At 49.6% G+C, this 22,161-nt stretch overlaps 1 protein-coding gene across 5 annotated transcripts in view; it reads right to left on the reverse strand.

The window, feature by feature from the left end:
- MAMLD1 (mastermind like domain containing 1) overlaps nucleotides 1-22,161 on the reverse strand; it is a 122,776-nt gene that overhangs the window by 18,779 nt on the left and 81,836 nt on the right. For all 5 annotated transcript variants that reach the window (XM_081793155.1, XM_081793156.1, XM_081793154.1 and 2 more), the window contains one exon: nucleotides 19,372-21,075. In XM_081793155.1, the coding sequence (XP_081649281.1) occupies nucleotides 19,372-21,075 (1,704 nt within the window). The remainder of the gene's footprint in view (nucleotides 1-19,371; nucleotides 21,076-22,161) is intronic.

The raw sequence follows: 22,161 nt of genomic DNA on the forward strand, positions 1-22,161 counted from the left end.
CATGCCTACCTGTGTGCTCTCCTTCCTTCCCAACCTTTAAGGGGCATCATTCTCTACTTTCTTTTTACTGAAATCCCCATCTTCTGTCGTCTTCTGACCCATTCTGCCTCCATGGGGCTAACACCTCACCCTACTACCCTAGCACTTTTGTAACTGGAGGGGAAATGAGAGATCACCTACTTGAGTCAACATTCCCTGTAGATGGAGAGGTCCATGGTTTGCTCAAGATTGCCAAGCAATGGACAAGCCTTGCTCTGGGAAAACAGCCTTGGTGATCATGGTATCCCTCCTGTCAGGTAAGTACAGTGGTTGCCAAGGGCTGTGCAGAGTGTGTCATGAAGAGTATTGTTTAATGGGGACAGAGTTTCAGTCTTGCAAAATAAAAAGAGTGCTGGAGATGGATGGTGATGATGGCTGCACAATGTGAATGTACTTAATGCCACTGAGCTGTACACTAAAAAATGACCATTTCTATGTCACGTGTACTTTAACCACCATAAAAAATCAGGGAAAAAAAGATTGCTGAGCAAGTTAAGGACAGAGAGTCTGAGAGACCTACAGGGAGCACCTGTCTCTGTTTTTGCAGGGACTCAGTCTCTGGGAGTGGGACCTTGCAACACGACCTTCTGAGAAATACTGCTTACTACCAACTTCCTACCTGGTGGGTGGGCACTCTGGGGCTCATGGTAGGGAAGAGCTTCGCCCCAAGTCAGAGGAGACTAGAACTCAGCACTTGTGATTTCCAATCCATGGTGCCTTCTTGCAACCCCTTTATCCCAAAGGAAGCCACTTTCCCTGGTCTAAATGTCAGGAAAGAAGAAAAGGACAGGAAGAGTATGCAGTGTTGATGCGGGGCCTGGTGGGAACATATCTATATGCGAAGCAGATGGCATGAAGAAGAGAAGAGGTGTCCCATACAGAGTCGACCTCTTTCAACCTCTCTGTGATTCTCAGTGAGAGAAAGAAAAAAGGGTACCCCACATTGCTGAGTTAAACAGGCAGAACAGTACTGGGAAAGCCCTGCTTTGTACACTGCTGACAGCCGGCACACCCCCACCATAGCCCACATGTTCGAGCCCTGAAAATGGCCTGCAGGCTCAGTGCCTGACTCTGGGGTGGGCTCTCCCAATGCATTTTTGAGGAGAAGAAGTTTTGGAGGCCATGGTGAACACATCCAGAGGCAACTTGGCCAACTGGGCCCTCAGTAGAGCTCCATCTGAGATGCGCATCTGAGATGTTTTGTGAGGCCAAAAAACCCACAAAACAAACAAACAAACGAACAACCACTTCACTGCATCCTGGCTCTGCTGTGTCTCTCTCCCTGACTCTCTGAAATGTTTGCCTTCTTTTTCTTGTCCCAGCAGGGAGAGCCAGGACTCAGTGGCAAGAGCTCTCATTGGGCTAGGCCCTGCCAAAAGCCAAGCCAGCCTGGCCCTCAGCTTCTCCGGGAACAAAGAACAGCCTCATCCTTCTCTTGGCCCCACCGGCCTCCACTTCCCAGCCTTCTGGCCTCTGGCTTCCCCAGGGCTTCTTTACAGACCTCCAGTCCTTGCACAGATGTTCTAGTCATTAGCATATACAAATGGCCACTTAGCCCAGATTACACCAAGGTAACTCAACAGCTTCAGCTCTGAGAGTTGTCACACTCTGGCACAGGAGAGGGGCTCTTCCCCCAGAGAATCTGGAGGACACTTGTATCCACTCAGCAAAAAGCCCATCTATTTGGCTTGGCAGCAGATAATGTGAGAACTAATGGAACCAGGTTAATCCAGTAGCACCAATCAGTAAGGGGAGCAGTGAAGGGTGAGGGAAAGTACCAGAGGGAGAGACAGGAGACCTGGGGTCTAGGCTTAGCTCCTCCTTGTGCTTGGCAGCTGGGTGGCCTCAGGTGGCCTCTCTATGCCTGCTTTTTCATGTGGAAAGTGCGCTTTGCCAGGGGCTATTGTGAGAAGAGGATGGAAGGAAGAGGGGAGATTCCTCAATATGGGCTCAGTGCAGTGCATGGATGTGGAAGGGCTAGTTCCACCTTCTGTCCCCATTCCCACTACTAACTATGAAGAGCTCTGGCCTGGAAGGTAGGTGACTGCAGTTTAGCCTGGGCTTTGCCATTAGCTTTATGAGCTTGAGAAAGTCTCTTGCCTTTTTTGTCTATTGAGATGATCTTTTTGTTGTTGTTGTTCCTTGTTTTACTAACATGGTTCATTACAATGAATGATTTTCATAGGCTGAACCAGCCTTGCATTCCTGGGATGCAGCCCACTTGGTCATGGTGTCTAATCCTTTTCATAAGTTACTGGATTTGTTTTCCTAGGGTTTTGTTGAGAATTTTTGCATGTTTTTTTCCCTAAAGGATACTGGTCTACTTTTTCCCTTTAGGGCCTCACTGTGTCCTCATCTGTAAAATGATGTTGTTGAACTAGACAAACTCTAAGGATTCTTTCAATACTCATGTTCTCTGATTGTAGCATACTCACACAACTAAAAAAATAGTGATTCTTAGGCACTAGACAGACAAAACTTATACTCTTCCTTGTGTAATCAAGAGGCTGAATATTCATTTGTTTATTTCCCAAATAATTTTAGTCCCTTCAGTCTGCCCCACTTCCAAAACCTGGGAATCTTTTGATGCTTAGGAAAGAAACTAAAGCCAGCCAGCTAATTCATTTTAAACTTCTTCCAAATGCACATGGTTGTATTTTCCTAGACCTGGGGTCAAAGGGTGAATTGAACAAACAAGGGGACAGGAGGGAAAACCAAGAATCCAAACACTAAATAAACAAACAATGAAGAAGCACAGTCCACCTACAGACTAATTAAACCAGCCTTGGCCTTGTTCTCCAAAGTAGTCAGTCTCGTTCTACCCCATGAATCTATCCTTGTAGCTATCTGTCTGCCAGGGACTCTGGGAAGGACCTTCCTAGTCATAGCTACCGAAGGGAGGGATGTGGTGGCTGTGCTAAAGGCTGCTGGCATCTCCAGCCATGGGAGGCATAATTGACTGATAGCCTCCAGAAGCCATCCCTTTGGATCTGTCACCGTATCTGGCCCCAGTCCCTCTCCCAGCCATTGACTGAACATAGCAGGTATACTACTAATGCAGGCCCACTCCTGTGAGGTACGGGACTCTTCCAACAGCAACTTTGGCTCGAGGACTCTCCACTGGCCTTGCTGAACCTTTCCTGGAGCTGCACAGCAGTCTAACATTGTTCTTTTTTTATGTTTATTCATTTTTGAGAGAGAGAGAGAGAGAGCAGAGGAAGGGCAGAGAGAGAGACAGAGGATCTGAATCAGGCTCCATGCTGACAGCAGAGAGCCCCATGTGGGGCTCAAACTCACAAACTTCGAGATCATGACCTGAGATGAAGTCAGATGCTTGAATGACTGAGCCACTCAGGTGCCCCTGCAGTCTAAGATTGTTCTTACCCAATCCCCCTCTGTCTCCCGATCATCATGGACCACCTGCACTGTGGGCTGAGGCTCTCCCCACCTTCTCTTGCTTCCTTTGCCTTTAGCATTCATAGGCTTCCCTTACCTCATACATTTCTTATATGTCTAACTCCATACAGGTATCTGCCTTTCAGCAGACCTGAACAGACACAAAGGAGCACTTGGCTAGTTAGCTCTTCTTGCTTTCCAAAAATATAGAGGAAACCCTTTTTTCTCACCCCCTGCCCCACCATTCCCCACACTGCCCGTGAAGCACCACGGTGAGCAGTGAGCAACATGAGAAGCACTCTCCTGCCTCTTCCCTTAAGCACTTGGCTCACAGCTCAGAGATTTCATTTCTGTCTGAGTTTTATTGGAATTTCTGTAATTTCCTGGGCCAGATATCTTTTTCTGTCATCTTCCTGCCTTACCCTAGTCATGAACTGGGCAATGCGAGTTGTGGGGAAACCCTGGACAAGTCCAGCAGCTCTCAGCAAACGCAGTACGACTGGCCTGCAGAGTAAGTTGTGATATCTACCATACTGCTCTCTCGACCTCATCAAAGCTTTGCAACCCAGTAAATGGGTGGATTATGGGGCTGTTTTGCAGGAATAAGGGCTAGCTCTGGGAACTAGAAAGGCAAACATATACATAACCTACCATTAAGGCTGGGCGAACAGACATCCTTTTTGATGTGTGGACATCCAATGAGAATGGGTCCAGCAGTTACACTGAACTTAGGCACAGTCTTCAACGTCAACATCTGCAGGATATACTTCTAGTTAGTTTGTGGACTTGAATAATTGGCCTTCTCCAAATAAATTATTTTAAGGGTTTGGTTTGATTTAATTATAAAATTCTATTTAATAGCAGAGGGTTGATTACAGCAATGGTAATAAACTATCAAGAATGTATGAAGTTCATATCCCATTCCCAGATTTGAAGCCACCTGCCTGCTTCAAGATGTAGAATTTATTTATTTACCTACTTATTTATTGAAGTTGATTTATTTATTTTGAGGGGAGGAGGGGCAGAGAGAGAGGCAGAGAATCCCAAGTAGGCTCCGCACTGTCAGCACAGAGCCTGATGCAGGGCTCGATGTCATGAACCATGAGATCATGAGTTGAAACCAAGAGTCAGATGCTCAACCAACTGACCCACCCAGGTGCCCCAAGATGCAGAATTTATGAACTCAGAGTCTGCGTCAGAAGTCAGGGACTCCAGCTATTACTCAGAGCCAGTCATTTCATGGCCTTGTGGAACTCCCACTGCCCCAGTGGGCAAGTGCAGGGTTCACCCAGATCAGCTCTCTGCGTCCTGCTGCCTGGGGCATCCTGTGAGCCGAGGGGCCTCTACTGCCTTCCCCCAACCGCCTATCTCCAAACTGTATGGGTGTGGGATAAGAGGGAGCTGGGTGCTCAAGAGGCTGCTACCTATGGTGAGGAGCCCCAGGGTGCCTGGTAGGTAGGGAGATACCCAGGGTCCCTGAGGCACCAGGCTGCCAGAGAGAGGGGGAGGGGGCTACAAAAGAGTTGGCTGCAGTTGCCAGGGACACTAGGGTTCTCTATGTGTTTGTTTCTTCTGAGGACTTGACTGTTGTGTTCCTTTGGAGCATCTGTCATCGTACACTGTAGAATGCAGAGTGTAGATTGTTCCATAGTTCTCCACTGTAATAAAATACTGCAGCTCAAATCTGCTCATTCTGCCTTTTATAACATTCACATAACACATATTTACTGAGCACCCGCCACGATCTAGGCCCTCTGCTGTGACAGCATTGGTGGACAAGACAAATGTGCTTCTTGCCCTTTTACAGCTGGCACATTTGTATTATGGAGAAGCACTTAGATGAGGGTCGGTAGTACAGATTGATTAAGTGCTGCACGGGAGCACTGCAGAGTGCTAGAGAACAGGAGAACCCAATCCAGTCTGGGGAAGGGTTGGTTAGAGCAGGCTTCATGGCAAAACTGAGCTTTAAGCTGTGGCCTGAAGAACGATGGCATGTTAGCCAGGTGAGAGGCCCTGGGCAGGAAATTGGGAAAGTTCTCAAACCAACTTTATCTATCATAGCTGCACCCAGTGCCACTCCTCTTCTAAGACCTGACTAATACCTAGGTTATGGATATTTGGGGGAATGCTTACAAAATGAGGCCTAAGGATACGGGTTCTCCCTGGATAAAGGGCTACTTCCAGGAGTTGCACGGTCACCCCAAAGAGCCACCTTCACATTTTTGTTCCTAACTTATTAAATGCCAGAACTTCGTTAACCTTCTTAAAGCCCTAAGGTGTTCCGGAACGTGAGGGTGGTGCATCACCTGCAGTTTCTAGATTGGAACCGAATCCTCTTGGGGAGGGAGTAAATGGGCTTTCTGTAGGGGTGAGCATCTGGGAGGCATACGCTTGGGAAGGAAAGAGCAGATGGACGTCGATGGATGAAGACGCCGATTGTCACAATATAGTTGGCCGCTTGGCCAACATCTAGTTTTCCTTCCCTTGGCACCTTCCCCAGTTTCCGCTCAGGCAGCCTCGCCTGTCCCATGCTGCCTATACACTTTGGGGAAACCTGGCTCCACTCAGGGTTCTAGAGGTGGGGCACTTAGCTCAGCTCACAGGAAACAACGCAGTAGGCGTGCAATCAGTTCAGGCCATGAGGCCCCGAATTCCCAGGGGTTTCTGGGAAAGAAGCCTCCTTGTTTACCTGACAGAGCTTCTAGAAGAAACTTTCTCTCCTGCTTCTCTGCCTGAGGGAAAAGGAAGTTTGTAGCCCCTGGAGCTGCTGGCAGCCATGGGTGCCCACAAGGGGGAGCCAGCTTTAGGATGACGGTTGAGCTGTTGATTCAAACCACCGCTGCAGTCCCCAACTGCTGGACTTCCGCTTATAGGACTCAGTCCGTTCCTTTTATTAGCTGAGCCAGTGTAAGCTGGTTTTCCTGTTATTTGTGACTCAATACACCCTAACTGGTAAGGATTATAGCCTGGGCTCCTAGGCCTCTGAGGTCATGAAGTCTACATTGTACCTCCAGACTCACGTTGGAGAACATTGCATTTCTAATGATGAAGCGCAGAGCCTGTTGGACCCTGTTCAGCCTCCAGTCATGCTCCTTTATCCCCGGACTGGTTTAAAAAGAAATCTACCACACGTGAACCACCTGCACCACCTCCTCCAGCAAACATATCTAGTGCAGATCAACTACGGCAAGCTTGGGCTCTTCATTCAGATCTCAAGTGCAGTAGTCAAGCTCTTAAATAGTCTATTTTGCATTAGTTGAGTGCATACACATTTTAGAAGCAATCGCGTAGCTTAACAACATTAAGGATTTCTAGTTCATATTCAATTCCGATGCAAACCTGAATATGTACTTTGTGGCTTTCTGTGAAGAAAATAATTGAGGACCCAAACTGGAATTCATCTATAGAAAATAGGCAGCGCTAGCTCCTAAAAGCAATTATTGGCATTGAGCTCCTGAATTTTTAAATCCCTTCAAAAGTCCAAGAACATACCAGAAAGTAGAGATTTCAGAGGTAATAACTGTAAACAAAAAAATTAAAAGCCCGTTAAGAGGTGTTGCCAAGTCGGATGCTGATGGCTCTAGAAACAATTATGAGGGTTCATTCTCTTTCTCAATCCCTAGTCCAATATTGTATTGCAAACTTTATTTACCAGGAGGGTGGGAAATAGACAAGTCAAGCGCAAGTTTACAGAGAAACACTTCGCCTTCACGAACCTCTTCTGCAACAGGGGAGTATATAGATTAGAGTTTGGTTGGACAATGAGATCAGGCAGGGCGGACAGGGTATGTGGTCACCCACCACTGCAAGTGACATTCAGGGGGGCAGGAACAACGCGTGAACCTCTCTGTGGCCTCTGCGCAGGGCTGATGCCTCTGGAGCATTTGGGTTGGTGGAATAGTGCCTTCTCTCCCCAGAGGGCATTACTCCAACGCTTTGTGCTCCTTTCAGAGGTAAGCCATGAAGACAGGGGCGAAGGACTGGGAGGGGTGTGTGTGTGTGGAGGGGGGAGACTCCATAAGAACATCACAGTTGTCTTCAATTCTCCCAAGGACCCTGAAGTCAGGAGACCTTTCTAGAGGGCAGTGAGAACGCATCTCCTTGTAATGTAATTATTCTGCCAAAGAAGACACTTCCAAATGAAAAGTTAACAAATCAAAGAAACAAACAAGACAGCTGTCAAAATGACAAAAACACACAAATAAGAACAAAACCCTCAGGACGTCGTTTCCGCAAAGGGTGTAAAAATCTGTGCTCATGAACTGGTAAAAAACAAAAACAAAAACAAAAACCTGACTGAAATGTATTGGTTTGTCAGGAATATTGGTGCCACCCCAGAGTGGCATGAATGAATCTTAAGTGGAAAAGAAGCAATGGAAAGAGTGGCCTGAATTTCTAAGCCAGCAATTTTTTTGGGGGGTGGGGTGCAGTTCTTACGTGCTGCTGTCACTGTGCTACCTGCAGCGGCCCCCAGAGGTCCCGTTTCGGCCTTCCACCAGCACCACCACTGCCACAGAACAGCCGGTGCCAACTGCCACCTGAGGTACTAGACTGTGGGTCTGTCGGAGGTGGAAGAAACCCTGCGCTCTCAGATCCCACATTTGGGGAGTGCCAGGCACTGTTTGCCCAGTGCTGCAGGAGGACACGGGCCCCAGCTGGAGCAGAAAAAAGTGTCACGAGCAGGGGGTGGTGGCACAACATGAGAGCCCAAGTTCATCGGCCTCCTAGGCCTTGAAGTCTGGGACTTCTGACCGATAATGACTCAGAAACACTCAAAAATCGTCTCAGGAGCTTAATTCTGCAACACCACTTTATCCCTTCCTGCCAGCTCCCATTCATTCCCCCAAAGGGTCCTCCAGCTCACCGCGACCGAGCCAGAGAAGACTTCTTCCTTTTTGTCATCAAGTGGCAGCACAGACAAGACACAAGTGACTCTGATTAAACAGTGGACACCACCAAGCCCTGAAATGTCGAAATCAGTGGTCTTGGGAACCGGGGTGTGAGTAACCAGGTGTGTCGACTTTTCAAACGTCAGTTGGCATTGGTCAGAGGCTCTCACTCCCTACATTGTGTGCCAGCGTCAGGCCTTATGCGCTGGTTCTTGTGTGGTTGAGATCCTTCACTTTTTCCAGAACTCTACCCCAGGGCCTAGCACTTGCTCCAGAGGGATACTTTGCACAGAAAGCCAGTCACAGACAGTGAGTGCCTAGCATCATTCTGTTGGCTCTTGTATTAATCAGCAAACTGTGAGTCATCGCAGCGTTTCCAGACCCGCAGCTGCACCAGAGAACCAATGAAGCAAGTGGGGTTTCTTATCCCATTCAGAAGCAGAGACAATGTCCCTTCCTGTCTATAGTCGCTTCTCTGTTCTCCGACCTGCGTGTTGTCCTGTCTCCAAAATGTCCAGAGAAGGACAGAAATTGTGTTCAATTTACCAGGAGAGTTATTTCTCCATGGTGGCTGTGCCCGAGAAGTCTATCCCATGTGTTTGACATGCATGCATCTTGCTAGGACATCCAGCAAACGCAGCTGGCTCCCCGAGACGATGCGCATACCCATATCCATACCGCTGCTCCCTATGACAGAAAGTGGGCAGTGCACCTTGCTGCCACCTGTGCGTTGTCTGCTAATTCTATTTGCAAATAAAATATTGCTTTTGATCGAGAGGAATAGCAAGTGTTTTAAAACTTAAGGTTTTTGGGGCGCCTGGGTGGCTCAGTAGGTTAAGCATCCGACTTCGGCTCAGGTCATGATCTCGTGGTTAGTGAGTTGGAGCCCCACATCGGGCCCTGTGCTGACAACTTAGAGCCTGGAGCCTGCCTTGGATTCTGTGTTTTCCTCCGTCTCTGCACCACCCCTGCTTGCACTCTGTCTCTCAAAAATGAATAAATGTTAAAACTTAAGGTTTTCTTTTTTATCGTGGTAAAATTTGCCATCTTAACCATTTTAAGCGCACAGCTCTGTGGCATTAGGTACGCTCACAGTACTGTGCAGCCATCCCCGCCATCCACCTCCAGAACTTGCTCATCATCCCAAACTGGAACTCCATCCCCATTAAACACTGACTTCTCCTTTTCTCTCCCCCAGGCACCCACCAGTCTGCTTTCTGTCTCTAAAAATCTGCCTACTCTTGGTGCCTCATAGAAGTGGCACTGCACAGCATTTGTCCTTATGTGTCTGGCTTCTTTCACTCAGAATAATGGTTGCAAGGCTCATTCATGTAGTAGCACATGTCCGAATTCTCTTCCTTTTTAAGACTAAATAATAATCCATAATATGGGCATATGGATTTGTTTTTCCATTCATCAGTTGATGGGCATTTGTGTTATTTCCACCTTGTGGCTACTATAAATAGTGCTGCTATGCACATTGGTGAACACATATCTGTTCAAGACCCCGCTTTCAATTCTTTGGGGTCTATACCTAGAAGTGGAATTGTTGGGTCAAATGGTGATTCTATGTTTAAAGTTTTAGGAACTGCCATCACGTTTTCCACAGTGGCTGCACCACTTTGCGTTTCTACTGATAGTGCATATGATTTCCAATTTCTCCACGTCCTTGCCAATGCTTGCTATTTTCTCTTTTGTTTTGTTTTAAATAATAGCCACTCTAATAGGTGTCAACATTTTGTCTGTTTACATTTTCCACAGCTTGTTTCTGAAAGTGTTGCCTGATAGAGGGAAAGGGTCATGGAACTATTCCCACTTATCTGCACTCAGGGGTGGTTAGGGGCCTCCCACACCTTTCAAAGCTTTGTCACACGGAAAGAAATGATCATTGGTCAAAATTGTAAGTGAGGAGTCTACCTTCGTCTGCTGGCCTATGGAGTCGGCTGCTTTGGCAAACTCTCTTCTGGTGCCACCCGGCCATGGGCCTGCAAAAAAGAGTCTACGTCCCCACCACTATGCTCACGTTCTCTTCTCAAACATGGAGGATGGCCGAACGCAGCAGCATGCTACAGGGGGAAAAGCCGGGTGGAACCTGTGCCGGCAGCTTCAAACCTGAAGTCCGCCAAAGCAAAGCAAGACTTGGAATACTTTCTGCTGAAACAGGGCTACACATGTGTCAGGCCTTCAGGGCCACATTTAGGCCAACACTATATGATACTTTCCTAAAGTGCCCACTTCCCTTTTTCCTGCATACCTAGTTCCAACTCGCGACAGCCTCACTTGTTTCGATGGGAAGAACAACAACCAGACGGAGTAACGTGGAGAAAGCATCATTTGTCACCGTGGGCAAAATTAACGAGACCAAAGAGAAACCCAAACTTTTTCAATCCCATAGGAAAAAGCAGAATCTTTTTCTTTGAGGGGGAGGGATGGGAAGGGTTTTGCTTTAACCATAAAGTGTTCTACCATCTGCTGCCCCCTTCAAGCTCACCAGTAGCCAGGCCAGAGCACACAGATCTTCGAATTTGTCAACCCCCAAGGGACAGAAGAGGCTAAGAGTACAAATGGACTCAGGAGAGGTTTCCTAAATCTGTGCTATGCGGGCCCTCAATGGTGGCTGGGGGTGGGGGGGGATGTGGGAGGGAGGCGGAGGAATGCAGCAACATGGCGGGCTCTAGGTATCAGGGCCACAGCTGAATGGCGCAGGCCCCCCGTGACTTTCCAGCCTCCCTAGACAGTTTTTACGTCTTATAATTTTTCATGTGGGGTCCATTGAAAGGTGCTCACCACACAAATTTATGTCTTCTTTTGCTCTTTGCAAACCTTCTTTTGCTTTACAGTGACAAATAGGTTTTGCTACACTTCGTTTTAAACGCCTCATTTTCAATACCCTGGCTTCAGCGAAGTTCACGGTTTCTCGTCAAGTATGTGAAGGCAAGAAGAACGAACAAACAAAAAACCCAAACAAACGTGACACAGGAGGTTTCTGAAACTGGTGGCCTTCTCGGCCTTCACAAGTCAATCACTAAGCAACTACAAAATTATACCTATCGATCTCTATGATTGAGGCGTCTGTACTGGGGGGGGGTTTGCGCATCCCCACGATTTGGCTGTGGACCTCACTGAGTGATGGGTTGTGACTCCAGGTGCAAAGCAACGTACCCCTGCCTCACTGCAACATGCCACCTCGTTCTTCAACTTCCAACAGAAAAAAAAAGTTGACGTTTAAAAGGTTAGCACTTGACAAGCAGCACATTTTGAATTTCCACTTTTTAAAAAAGAGCCGTCGCTTTGAGGTGGAGGGTCATTAATGATTCTCAGAAACCGGAAAAGAAACAGAAAGAAAAACCTGAGTCTTGGTAATATTAGTACCAAGTTCTGAGACTGCATTTCCCAAATTCAACACCCTTTGGAGTTTCATTTCCTGGCAATTCAGAGTGGTTAAAACAAAACTTGGTCAACACGGAGGAACTAGCCCCTACATTTTCAAAAATGTATGTTACACTGTGTCTAATTATATTTCCTCCCAAAGCAGCTAAAAAAAGGTTTCCCCAAACGAAATAGCATGTTGCGGCCCAATTTAGGAAGAAAGGAAAAAGTAAGCCGTTACGTACAATCACTCTCACATACAAAATGAAGACGCTTATTCAGGAAAATGCTGCCCCATCTGGCAGAGAAGATATGTGCTGAGCTGGCCCCTGGCTCTAGTGCACTGGGAACCTGACTCACCTGCCCCGTCCTCCCCAGGGTGCTTAGAGCTTCCCCAGAGGCCTCCACTCTCGCATTTCAGCAGGAGTAACCTTTGAAATGAAGCTGTGATGCTTCGTGCCAGAATTAGTAAAAGACAAACGCAAAGAAACTTTTCTCATAATAGGGGAGCAGTGCTGCTCTCCCCCAACCCTTACCCTCAAGACAAGAGAATAATGAAGGGGAGCAGCGAAAGGACTCAAGAGCCCAAGGTCACAGGCCACCCCCGACCCCGACAATATGTGCTGTGTCTGATTCCAGGGGGATCAAGTATGCCAGGCCAGAGAACGGCCACCTGGTTTTAAACGCTAACAGACAATTTGAGACTAGAAGAAGGCTCATGTCACCATCTCTCCTGACTCTCTCTTGTTTTTAAATTAAAATGGTTTTTAATTTTAAAGTTTTTTAATTCAAGTATCATTAACATACAGTGTTATATTAGTCTTAAGAGGACACTTATTGTGATGAGCACGGAGTTAATGTATAGAATTGTTGAATCATTACATGGTACATCTCTGAATCTTTCTCTAGTGAAAAATGGAGCCGATGTGACTTTGACAAGAATAGACAATTCTCTTGGTGTAGCCTGCTTTTATCATTTTGTTTTCCATGAGAGGTCATGGTGCAAATACAAAGATTTTAATTTGCAGTGCTAACTGAGACAGCAGTAATTAAAGGTTCTGCTCTACTGAGCAGGTGAGTACAGCCCTGGAAATTCAAACCAAAAGGAATCTTGAGTTTCTGCAAAGGTTCTTGTGGGAGGCTTTGGGAGCGGAGTGAGTGGTGGAGGGGAGGGGGGAGGAGAGCGGAGGAGGCATCCCTGAAGGTTCAGCATGGGTGCTCTGAGCACCGCCATCTTCCATCTGGGGCCCTTAGCAAGCCTCCCCATCCCCCAATGCCAATGACTAAGTGGAAGCAGCGGTCCTGGCCCTCGCTCTCCCTGGCTCTCTGCTCTCCCACTCTCCCGCTCTCACTCTCTGCTCTCCCTGCTGTTTGCTCTCTCTGCCTGTCAGCCACAGTCCTGGGGTTGGCCCATTTGTTACTCAGCATTCACTCACTGCACCACCCCCCCGCCCAAGGCCCCTAGCACTTCATTTTTTAGAAACTTATTTATTTAAATTCAAGTTAGTTAACATACAGTGTAATATTGGTTTCAGGAGTAGAACCCAGTGATTCATCTCTGACATGTGACACCCAGTGCTCATCCCAACAAGTGCCCTCCTCAATGGCCATCCCCCATTTAGCCCATCCCCCGCCCCGTCCCCTCCAGCTCATAGCACTTCTTCGGTCTGCACTGGGAGGGAGGAGCAGCCAACGTTCCCCCCTTCTCCCTGGCCAGGAGTGCTCAGAAAGCTATGGCCTGACTCAGCCGCTCTGCTCCTTTCTGGTGTCACCGACCAGTGTTGTCCACCACTTGGCTTCTCTTCAGCCACCTCGCAAATGTCCTCCCTGACTAATCCCCCCCAACCCCCCCCAAGAGCTGGTGAGGAACCTGGACACTGAGGCAGTCTAACCCATTCCACTGGGTTACTTACTGGTGTTCTAAGTTTCAGGAACTTTCCGGATGTAGTGGCAGCTAACATGTATGGAACGTTGTTGTGAGCCAGGCCCTATGCCAAGCACTTTTACCTCACTTCATTTAATCCTCCCAGTGACCCCCTTAGATAGGTATACTAGTATCTCCATTTTATAGATGGGGAGACTGAGGCCCGGAGAGGGAAAATAGCTTGCCAAACTAAAAAGTAGCAGAGCCGAGATTTGGACCCAAGTGTTCCAAAGCCTGGGCTCTCTTGAACCTGGTCTCAAGCCCAGTCCTGGGGCCTACACCCTGCCAAGGCCCTGGGGTCCCCTCCCCTGTGCTGTCTCCATCAGGCCCTGGGCAGTGGGAGTGCTGCACTTTAGAGGGCTCCGTTTGCCAAGGCCAAGAGGGACCTATGGCTGAGGGCAGTGAGAGGGCTTCCCCAAGGCCCCACTTTGGACCAAGCTGCCCAGATCCTCATTGCAGGCCCAGCCCCTCGAGGAGGGAAGATGGCGAGTTCTCTCAATTTGCCCACTGTCTCCGCAATTGCTGGGTGCTCATCGCTGCCTCAGCTAAGCGGATGGGAGGCTTATCACTAAAGGTAGAAAGTGTAGCAAACCCAGGAGGGGCCTCAACCAGCCTCCCTCCAGTCGGGCTGGACTCCCCTCGTACCCTTCTCAAAATCTGTCCAAACAATATCATGTGCCTCTTTGGTCTGTTTCTCCACAGCTGCCCCCTTCCCCTGTGCCTCAGCCTGCCTCAAGGATCAGATTTCAGGCCTTTTTGTTCTTATTCCAACTGGCCACCATCCACATCCCTCCTCCCCAGGATGCTGCGCTCCCAGCTCTCCAAGCCATGTGCACCGAGGGCCCTCGAGCTGGGCCGCCTCCCGCCGCCCCCATCTCCTCAATGGACCTGTGTTCGTCTCTGAGCAAATGGAAGTTCCATTCACCCATGGTTGGTGGTAAAATTGAAGTTCTAACACTGATTTTTGCATGTATCTCCAATAAGTCTTCAGGGAGAAGGAGACCTAAATTACGGAAACAAAATTCATCTTGATTAAAAATGGAGAGACGTCACCCAGCCTTGGGAGTAGGGTGGGGAATACAGTGAGGAGATCTGGGGTCATTAAAATCCGACACAGAAGGGCTGGATGCCCCAATTCCAAAAAGTCACTCCCTTAGTAATTCCAAGCCCACATCCCTTAGCTGTAATTTCAAACCCCAAAAGCTCTGAAAGCCTATTTTATTTTGGTAAGTTGGGCATCAAAATTTATTTGGGGACAAAATTGATGTGGACTTAAATATTTGTATTTCTCTGCAAAAGTAATGAAATGCTGCCCCAGGTTCTATCGGAGGCTTGTGTGATATTTGGTATATGCACCACATGATCTTTCTATAGTCCCAAATGTCCTCAATTTGGAAACGCACCTGTCCTCAGAGGTGGTGGATCCCAGCCCAGCACGTACTGTGTGCCAGGCAGGGCTCTGGGCAATTTCAGCTTAGCGCTTCCTTTGTCTTCCAATGTCCTAAGGCTCAGAGCGACTAAATGACATTGCTCCCCACCTAGAGCTCAGTCAGTATCAGTGCCTAGACTTGAACCCCAGTGCCCTCGCTTCAGCTGCCATGCTAAACTGCCACCCTGGAGCCAGATGGCATTTGCCTTTTACCTTCAGTGCAAGCAAATGGTCCACTGAAATTGGGTCGTTTACCTAACTGGTCAAGAGAAATTCTCAGAGCTGAGAAATATGAGCTCCTGTAGATGACTGGACGTGGTTTTTCTGCTTACTCAAGAGTTGGTTTCTCACTTTTCATTTAGAAAGTACTCTTTTCAGAAACCAAAATCTGGATTCAAATGAAGGCCCAGTGCCTCTGTGGTAACCACGATCACATCTGGAAGTGCAACAAGGTAGTCTGTGTCACCACGTAGTAGGTGAAGAGTATTTTCTGAGGCTCAGTCTGGCCATCAGTGAAATTCGACCAGCTGGCCCTGCTGGAAGGAAGAAGCTTGTGCTCTTTTCTCTCCCCTGGAAGGGTGAGCAGGGCTGAGTTCTCAGGCCTCAGAGCAAATGCAAAAGGCCATGAGAAGGCATGGTGAGCTGTTGATGTGCTCAGCCTGGATGTCTACTCTGTGTTTTGGCTAGAAGAGTGCCATGGACAGAACCGGGAGCCAGGAGAGGGGTAGTGAGAAGGAGATCCCTGCCTGCCAGGCAAAGATGACCTTTTCCTTTTCCTTTTCCTTTTTTTTTTTCGTAGGAAGTGTATTCTGGTTTTTTTTTTTTTAATTAAAAATTTGTTTAATGTTTATTTATTTTTTGAGGGACAGAGCACAAGTGGGGGAAGAGCAGAGAGACAGAGGAAGACACAGAATCTGAAGCAGGCTCCAGGCTCTGAGCTGTCAGCACAGAGCCTGACATGGGCCTTGAACTCACGAACTGCAAGATCATGACCTGAGCCAAAGTCGGACACTCAACCGACTGAGCCCCCCAGGCGCCCCTGTTTTTTTTTTAAGTTGATTCATTTGTGTGTGTGTGTGTGTGTGTGTGTGAGAGAGAGAGAGAGAGAGATAGAGAAAGCATGAGGACAAGTTGGGGAGGGGCAGAGAGACAAGGAGACAGAATCCCACACCGTCGGCGCAAAGCCTGATGCAGGGCTGGAACTCACGAACCTTGAGATCATGACCTGAGCCAAAACCAAGAGACTGACGCTTAACCGACTGAGCCACCCAGGTGACCCCCGCCTTTTCCCTTTTCCACCAGGCCTGGAGTTGTGTCAGTGGGGCAGAGCCTGGGACAGGGAGAACCCGCGAGGCTGTAGGCTGTCAATCTTGTGGTAGGCAGGGGGTCTGGAGAGAGCACTGCTCACATTTTGTCCTGACACATCTCAGCCCCCACCAAATGGATCTGGAGGCTCAAGGCCAGGAGTTAGTCATAGTGATAGCAAACCTTCCTTGGCAGGTACTTTGTGCTGGTAGGCCTTGTTCAAAACGCTTTAGACGTATTAATGCATTGAATCCTCAATCAACATGTCATAACCTATTGCCCATTTTGTAGAAGAGGCAACAGTTTGGAGGTTACAGCAGGATCAGAAGGCTCTGGAAGCAGTGCCCCATGCATGGGTTTACAAGTATGGGCTCTGTAGCCAGACTCCCTTCTCTGGCCCTAACTTCCTGTGTGACTGGGCAATTCTAGTCACTTCTTTGTGCCTCAGTCTTTTTGGCTTTAAAGGGAATGATAACGGCCTCTATCTCTAATGACTAAAATGAGAAAAAGGCAGGTGAAGAGCTGAGTTGTATGCCTGGCCCGTGGGCACTGGCCAGCACTGGCAGCGAAGGCAGCTCTTGGCAGCAACAGCCTCCCATCCAGGGAGCCCAGGCTCCCCCCTCTGCTGGTGGCGGTCACCTGAGCCCTTCCTAGCCTCAGGGAGCTTGGCTGCTGGTCTTTCCCCGGAGCACTTTCTCCAGCTCACCTAGGTAACCAGTTGGGTGTGATTTTAATGACACAGGTCATTAAGGATTCTCCCTCTGAGCCAGCTGATTGGGTTCTGAGGCCACATGGGCTACAAATGTACCCCACTGAAGAAAAACCCCAAACGGCTCACAGTGTTAGATGGTGATCGGTCTCCAGGCTGAGGACCTTGCCTGCTAGGGGGAGACTTCCAGCTCCACGAAGGCAGATGGCGGTAAGCCCGCCGCAGACTCAAACCCAAGTGCTCCCGAACTGCACATGAGGGCCTGTGGCTTGCCCTGGCCGCACCCACGGATGCTCTGTTTGCCGCACAAGTCCATCAGAGGACCAGTTCCCTGGTGTGGAGCTCTCTGCTTGCTTATGCTTCATGAGGCATGGAGGAAAAAGACTTGGTTTCTCTCCTCCAGGGGCTGCCCCAGTCACACTCATCCAGGGCCCTCAGAAAAGAGGTCAACCCTGACAGGTGCTTCCCTTGGGCCAGGTCGCCGGCCAAGCTCTCTTCCTTGGCTGTTTTAGAGAAGAGAGAGGCAGAGTGGGAGACAGAAGTACCAAGGCTGGTCCTGGAGGGGATGGTTCCTGAGCCTTAGGAGCTGTGGGGGTGGGGCAGGAGAAAGAAGGTGAGAAGGCACTGCCAGGCACAGGGGATGGTAGGAATAAAGCCGACTGCCAGCACTTCGAATGATAGAAGCAAAGTGCCAGACAGGGCCTGATGTGCACAGAGTCCAAGGAGATGGATGGAGCCAGGTTATGGGCCCCTGGAAACTTCTGGCCAAATGTGAAACATGATCAGGTCTCTGTTATGTCAGGTCTCTTGAAGGTAATGTTTTGAGTGATGGCTGGTTTATTGGGGAAAACCAACTTAAGAGTCAACTCTGAGTCCAGGCAAAGAATCAAGAGGACTTGAACTTGGGCAAGGCTGAGAGCAATGGAAAGGAGGGACCAAGATAGAAAGTGCTCTGGGTAGGCAGAAAGTGCTCTGGGTAGGCAGATATCTGACATGGTCCCCAGTGACCCCTGCCTCCTGGTATTCACACCTTCATGCTTGTGTCCAATGAACAGAATACAACAGAAGTGATGGGACATCACTTTCAAGACTATGTTCTAAAGACTGTAACCTCTGACCTGCTGGCAATCCCTCTGCCTGTCTTGCTGGCACATTCTGTCTTGCTTAGTCAGACGAAGCCGGCTGCCATGCTGTGAGATGCTCTATGAAGAGGCCCACGTGGCAAGGAACTAAGAGAGGCCTTTAACCAACAGCTCATGAGGAATGAGGCCTCAGTCCAAACACCTGCAAGGAACTGCTTCCAGCCAACCACCTCAGGAGTGAGCTTGGAAGCAAAAACCTTCCCGGTTGAGCTGGAGATGATGATAACCTTACAAGTGACTCAAGGCCAGAAGACCCAGCTAGGTGATGCCAAGACTCCTGGCCCATAGAAACCGTGAGGTAATACACTTGTGTTGTCTCAAGCAGAGGTCTTGGAGTCATTTGTTACACAGCAATAGATAACCAATGAGGGCAGGGGTCAGAGCAATGACATGGGGAAACTGTGATCAACACCCCTGGGCGGGCATCAGCTGAGCTCAGTGATTGATCATATTGTAGATGAGGGAGGGGGAGAAGTCACAGTGATTCTGAGAAGAGCACAGGCTCTGGACTAACACTTCCTGGTTCCCAGTTCCTGCTCTGTCCCCTGGCTATGTGACTCCGGGCAAGTCATTTCAACTCTCCGAGCCTCAGTTTCTTTGTAGAATGGAGATGGTAAGAGTAACTACTTTATTCGCATCTGTCCTTTTCATTTAGGGCCTGCCTCAGTGTCCAAGCCAGCACAGTGGTGAAGGGCACACTGGGGCTGCTCAGCAGAAGTTTGCTGTGGCACTTCTGGAAGGCTCAGCGTGCAGCCATATGCCAGCAGGGTAGGATTTACATGCCTTGGTGCAATTTCCTTGCGTCCTACAAAGGCTTCACTAGTCCTGTGTGAGGGAACACGCTACCTGGCCCGGTGCAGGGGAAGGCAGTTCTAGGCGATTCTGACTCATCTCCCCTGGTTCCTTCCCCTAACAGCACCTTCTGGGTGCACTTTTCCTCCCAGGGAAGTTAAGTGACTTGCACAGGAGCTAAAACCATAACCTCGGCCTCATGAACACTGCACCTCGACCACACAGAACTAGCTGCCTTCAATAGACTTCTCCAGAGTCAAGTCCAGTCTCAGAGAGGACTACGGCCAGATTTGCCTCCAGAGCCAAGTATCAATAGCACGAGACACGGTTCCTATGTCCAAAACAAAGGAACGCAACTGGACGCGAGACCGTCTTACCTGTCTGGGCAGAGAAGGCATGGAGTCCGGGGCCACTGGCCGCTGAAAGCGTGGGGGCGGCTGCTGCATCATTTGTTGCAGGAGGAGAGAGGAGTGGTCAGGCTGCTGCTGCAGCTGCAAGGTGGCAGTGGCGGTGGAGGAGGCGGTGGCAGAAGAGGCCGGGGTCGGCGTCGGCTGCTGCAGGTAGTGGAGCAGGGACGGCTGCCTCGAGGTGGCGGGCATGGAGGGCATCTTCTGGGGGCCCGGCTCAGAAACGAAATGTGACAGGGGCTTGGTGTTGCCAAAAGTGAACGGCTCCGGGGCTCCCGGGCTGGGGCTGGCCAGCCCCTGCTGCATGATCACGCTCAGGGTTTTGGGTGGGTTGGTGGCCATGGGCTTGAAGATGGTGTTTGCCGGCTGCTGCGAAGGCGGCTGCTGCTGCTGACTTAGCGGATTGCCGGAAGGGGTGAGGCTCCGGATCAGGGAGCACTGCGGAGTGAAGGACTGCTGCGGCAAGCCTGGGCTGGAGAGCTTCTCAGGGCGGTAGGGCGGGGATGGCCCCGGGTTGCTGGCGGGCAAAGCAGACATCAGGTGTCCCTGAGGACTTTTGATACTAGAGGACACCAGGTTGGCAAGGAGGGAGCTCTGTGGGCTGTACTGCGGCTGCTGATTGAGAGCCGGGCTGGGGAGCTTCTCGGGAGTGTAGAGCACGGGGGGCCCCAGGGCGGCACTGCTGCCGGATGCCATGCTGGCCAGTAAGGCGTTGGGGGAGCCTTGGAAAGTGCTCCCGGGCAGGTTGCTGGACGCCATACAGGACACCATGAGGCTCTGAGGGCTGAACGGCGGTGGCGGCGGGTGTGGCGACGGCACCGGGCGGTAAGACGGGGAGAGGCCTGGAGGAGGCAGGCCAGACCAACTGGGGTTGGGCCCTGGCTGCCTCGTAGCAGACCCCTGCTTGCTGGCTGCCAGCACCTTCAGCTGGTGGGCGTGATGCCACTGAGGCACTGGGAGTGGGGGCAGAGCGACAGGGAGCATCCCCTGGACCTGGCTCTTGGTCTGTGCTGCCGAAGAGCCCGGGGAGGCCACTTGCTTCCCACTGGCAGGAATCACATAGCTGAGCCCGGCCGGGGAGGGCGGGACTGGCAGTGGTGCGCCCGGGAGCTGGCTGCAGCTGGAAGCAAACTCCTTGCCAGAACCGAGGCTCTCCAAGTGTGGCATCTGAACCGAAGGCTTGGCACTGGCACCGAGGGTTGGCTGCGGGTGCTCTAACACCAGTGGTTCTTCTGGTTTGCTCCCCAGTATCTTCTCAAGATCTAGCTCATTCGGAGAAGGTTCTTGAATTTTTGTTAGCTCCTCCAGGAGATCTTGAAGTTCCTGGTCCACAGCTGGCATGCTGTTGGCTTTGTCATAGTAGGGACCGGAAGGCCCTTTCAGTCCCATTTCTGCAGCCGATGGCACTGCAAACGGTGAGCCCATTATGCTGCCATTCATGGGATTAGTTTCGAGTGGTAATGGATGGCCAGGTACTCCCATGGCGGCAGGGCTAGGGTTCATTGTCAATGGAGGCACCTGTAGCTCTGCACAGGGTGTGCTGTGATGGGCACCTGGGCCCATAGAAAGGGTAACGTCTTCAAGGCAAGGCCTCTTGATTTTATTAGGGTAACCTCCGTCAGCCATGCCTGGAAACTGGAAGCTATCTCCTTCCTGTCTCCTTTTAGTGGGTCCCTGTGGTGGAGAGAGAGAGTGAGAGGGAGAGAGAGAGAGAGACAGACAGACAGAGGGAGAGGGAGAGGGAGGGAGGAATTTTTATAAAGCCTTGGCACATGAAAGCTAATGAACAGGAAACTTGCAACATAAAACATCTCTCAGTTTCAAGACTTGTCAAAACTATACAATACAGCCTATTTTGGGGGACCATAATGCTTGTTTCTTTGTTGCTGTGTTTCATTTAAACTGTCTTGTTACACTTCAAATTAGGCATTATGCTGTCTGTATACTAAACACCGCAGAAAGTCCCACAAAGGATCTTCTGTGCCCACGTAAGGGAGAGCTCACCAAAACTATGCGGAAGTCACTAACTGAACTGAGCCGCCCCAGACAGGCACTGGAGGGCAAACTGGAAGTAGTTCAGATGCTTTCAATTCCTACCTGTGTACAGATATCCCCATTTTTAAAAAGGAAAAGCACAACATAGACAGGCAACTTTTAGGTTGCCTCCCCGTCTCGTTTAAATGCACTGGGCTGTGGTGACCAGACGGAACACAACAGAATCTTTAGAGGAATGAAGTAGATCTAGGTGTGTGCTTTGGGGCAACTGTCTGAGATGTACTGTCTAGGGGAAAACACAAGTGGCAGAACAGTCACTGAGGCATGGTTTCACTTATCTTTGCACGCGCGGACACACACAACACACACACACTACTAGGTACATACAAAAATAACGTGGAAGAACCTACATGCAACCATCGGGAGTAGGGATCTTTTGGGGAGATTGGCAAGTGCCTTTCTATTCTCTATGGTTTTCTATCACTTGTTTGTTTTTATTGAGAATGACTTACAACCGTCCCCCTCAAAGTACAGGAAAAGGCCCTGATCTGCAACCTGCACCTTGGGGGAGCTGTTCACCATTTATAAAAGCATAGCCTTTGGGAACAAAGCAGTTAGCGAGGCACTATTTCCTACTCGTTCAAGGCTTCATACAGTCATCTGTGGCTGTCATGTTAATGACCATGACCTGCAAGTAGAAGGGAAAGCAAGTGGGGTGGAGTGGAGGCATGTGTGAAAAGAGAAGGGCTTGGGAATTACCTACAC

This window comes from Panthera onca, chromosome X (genome assembly GCF_046562875.1).
Source record: "Panthera onca isolate mPanOnc1 chromosome X, mPanOnc1 haplotype 2, whole genome shotgun sequence".
NCBI classification, from domain to species: Eukaryota; Metazoa; Chordata; class Mammalia; order Carnivora; family Felidae; genus Panthera; species Panthera onca.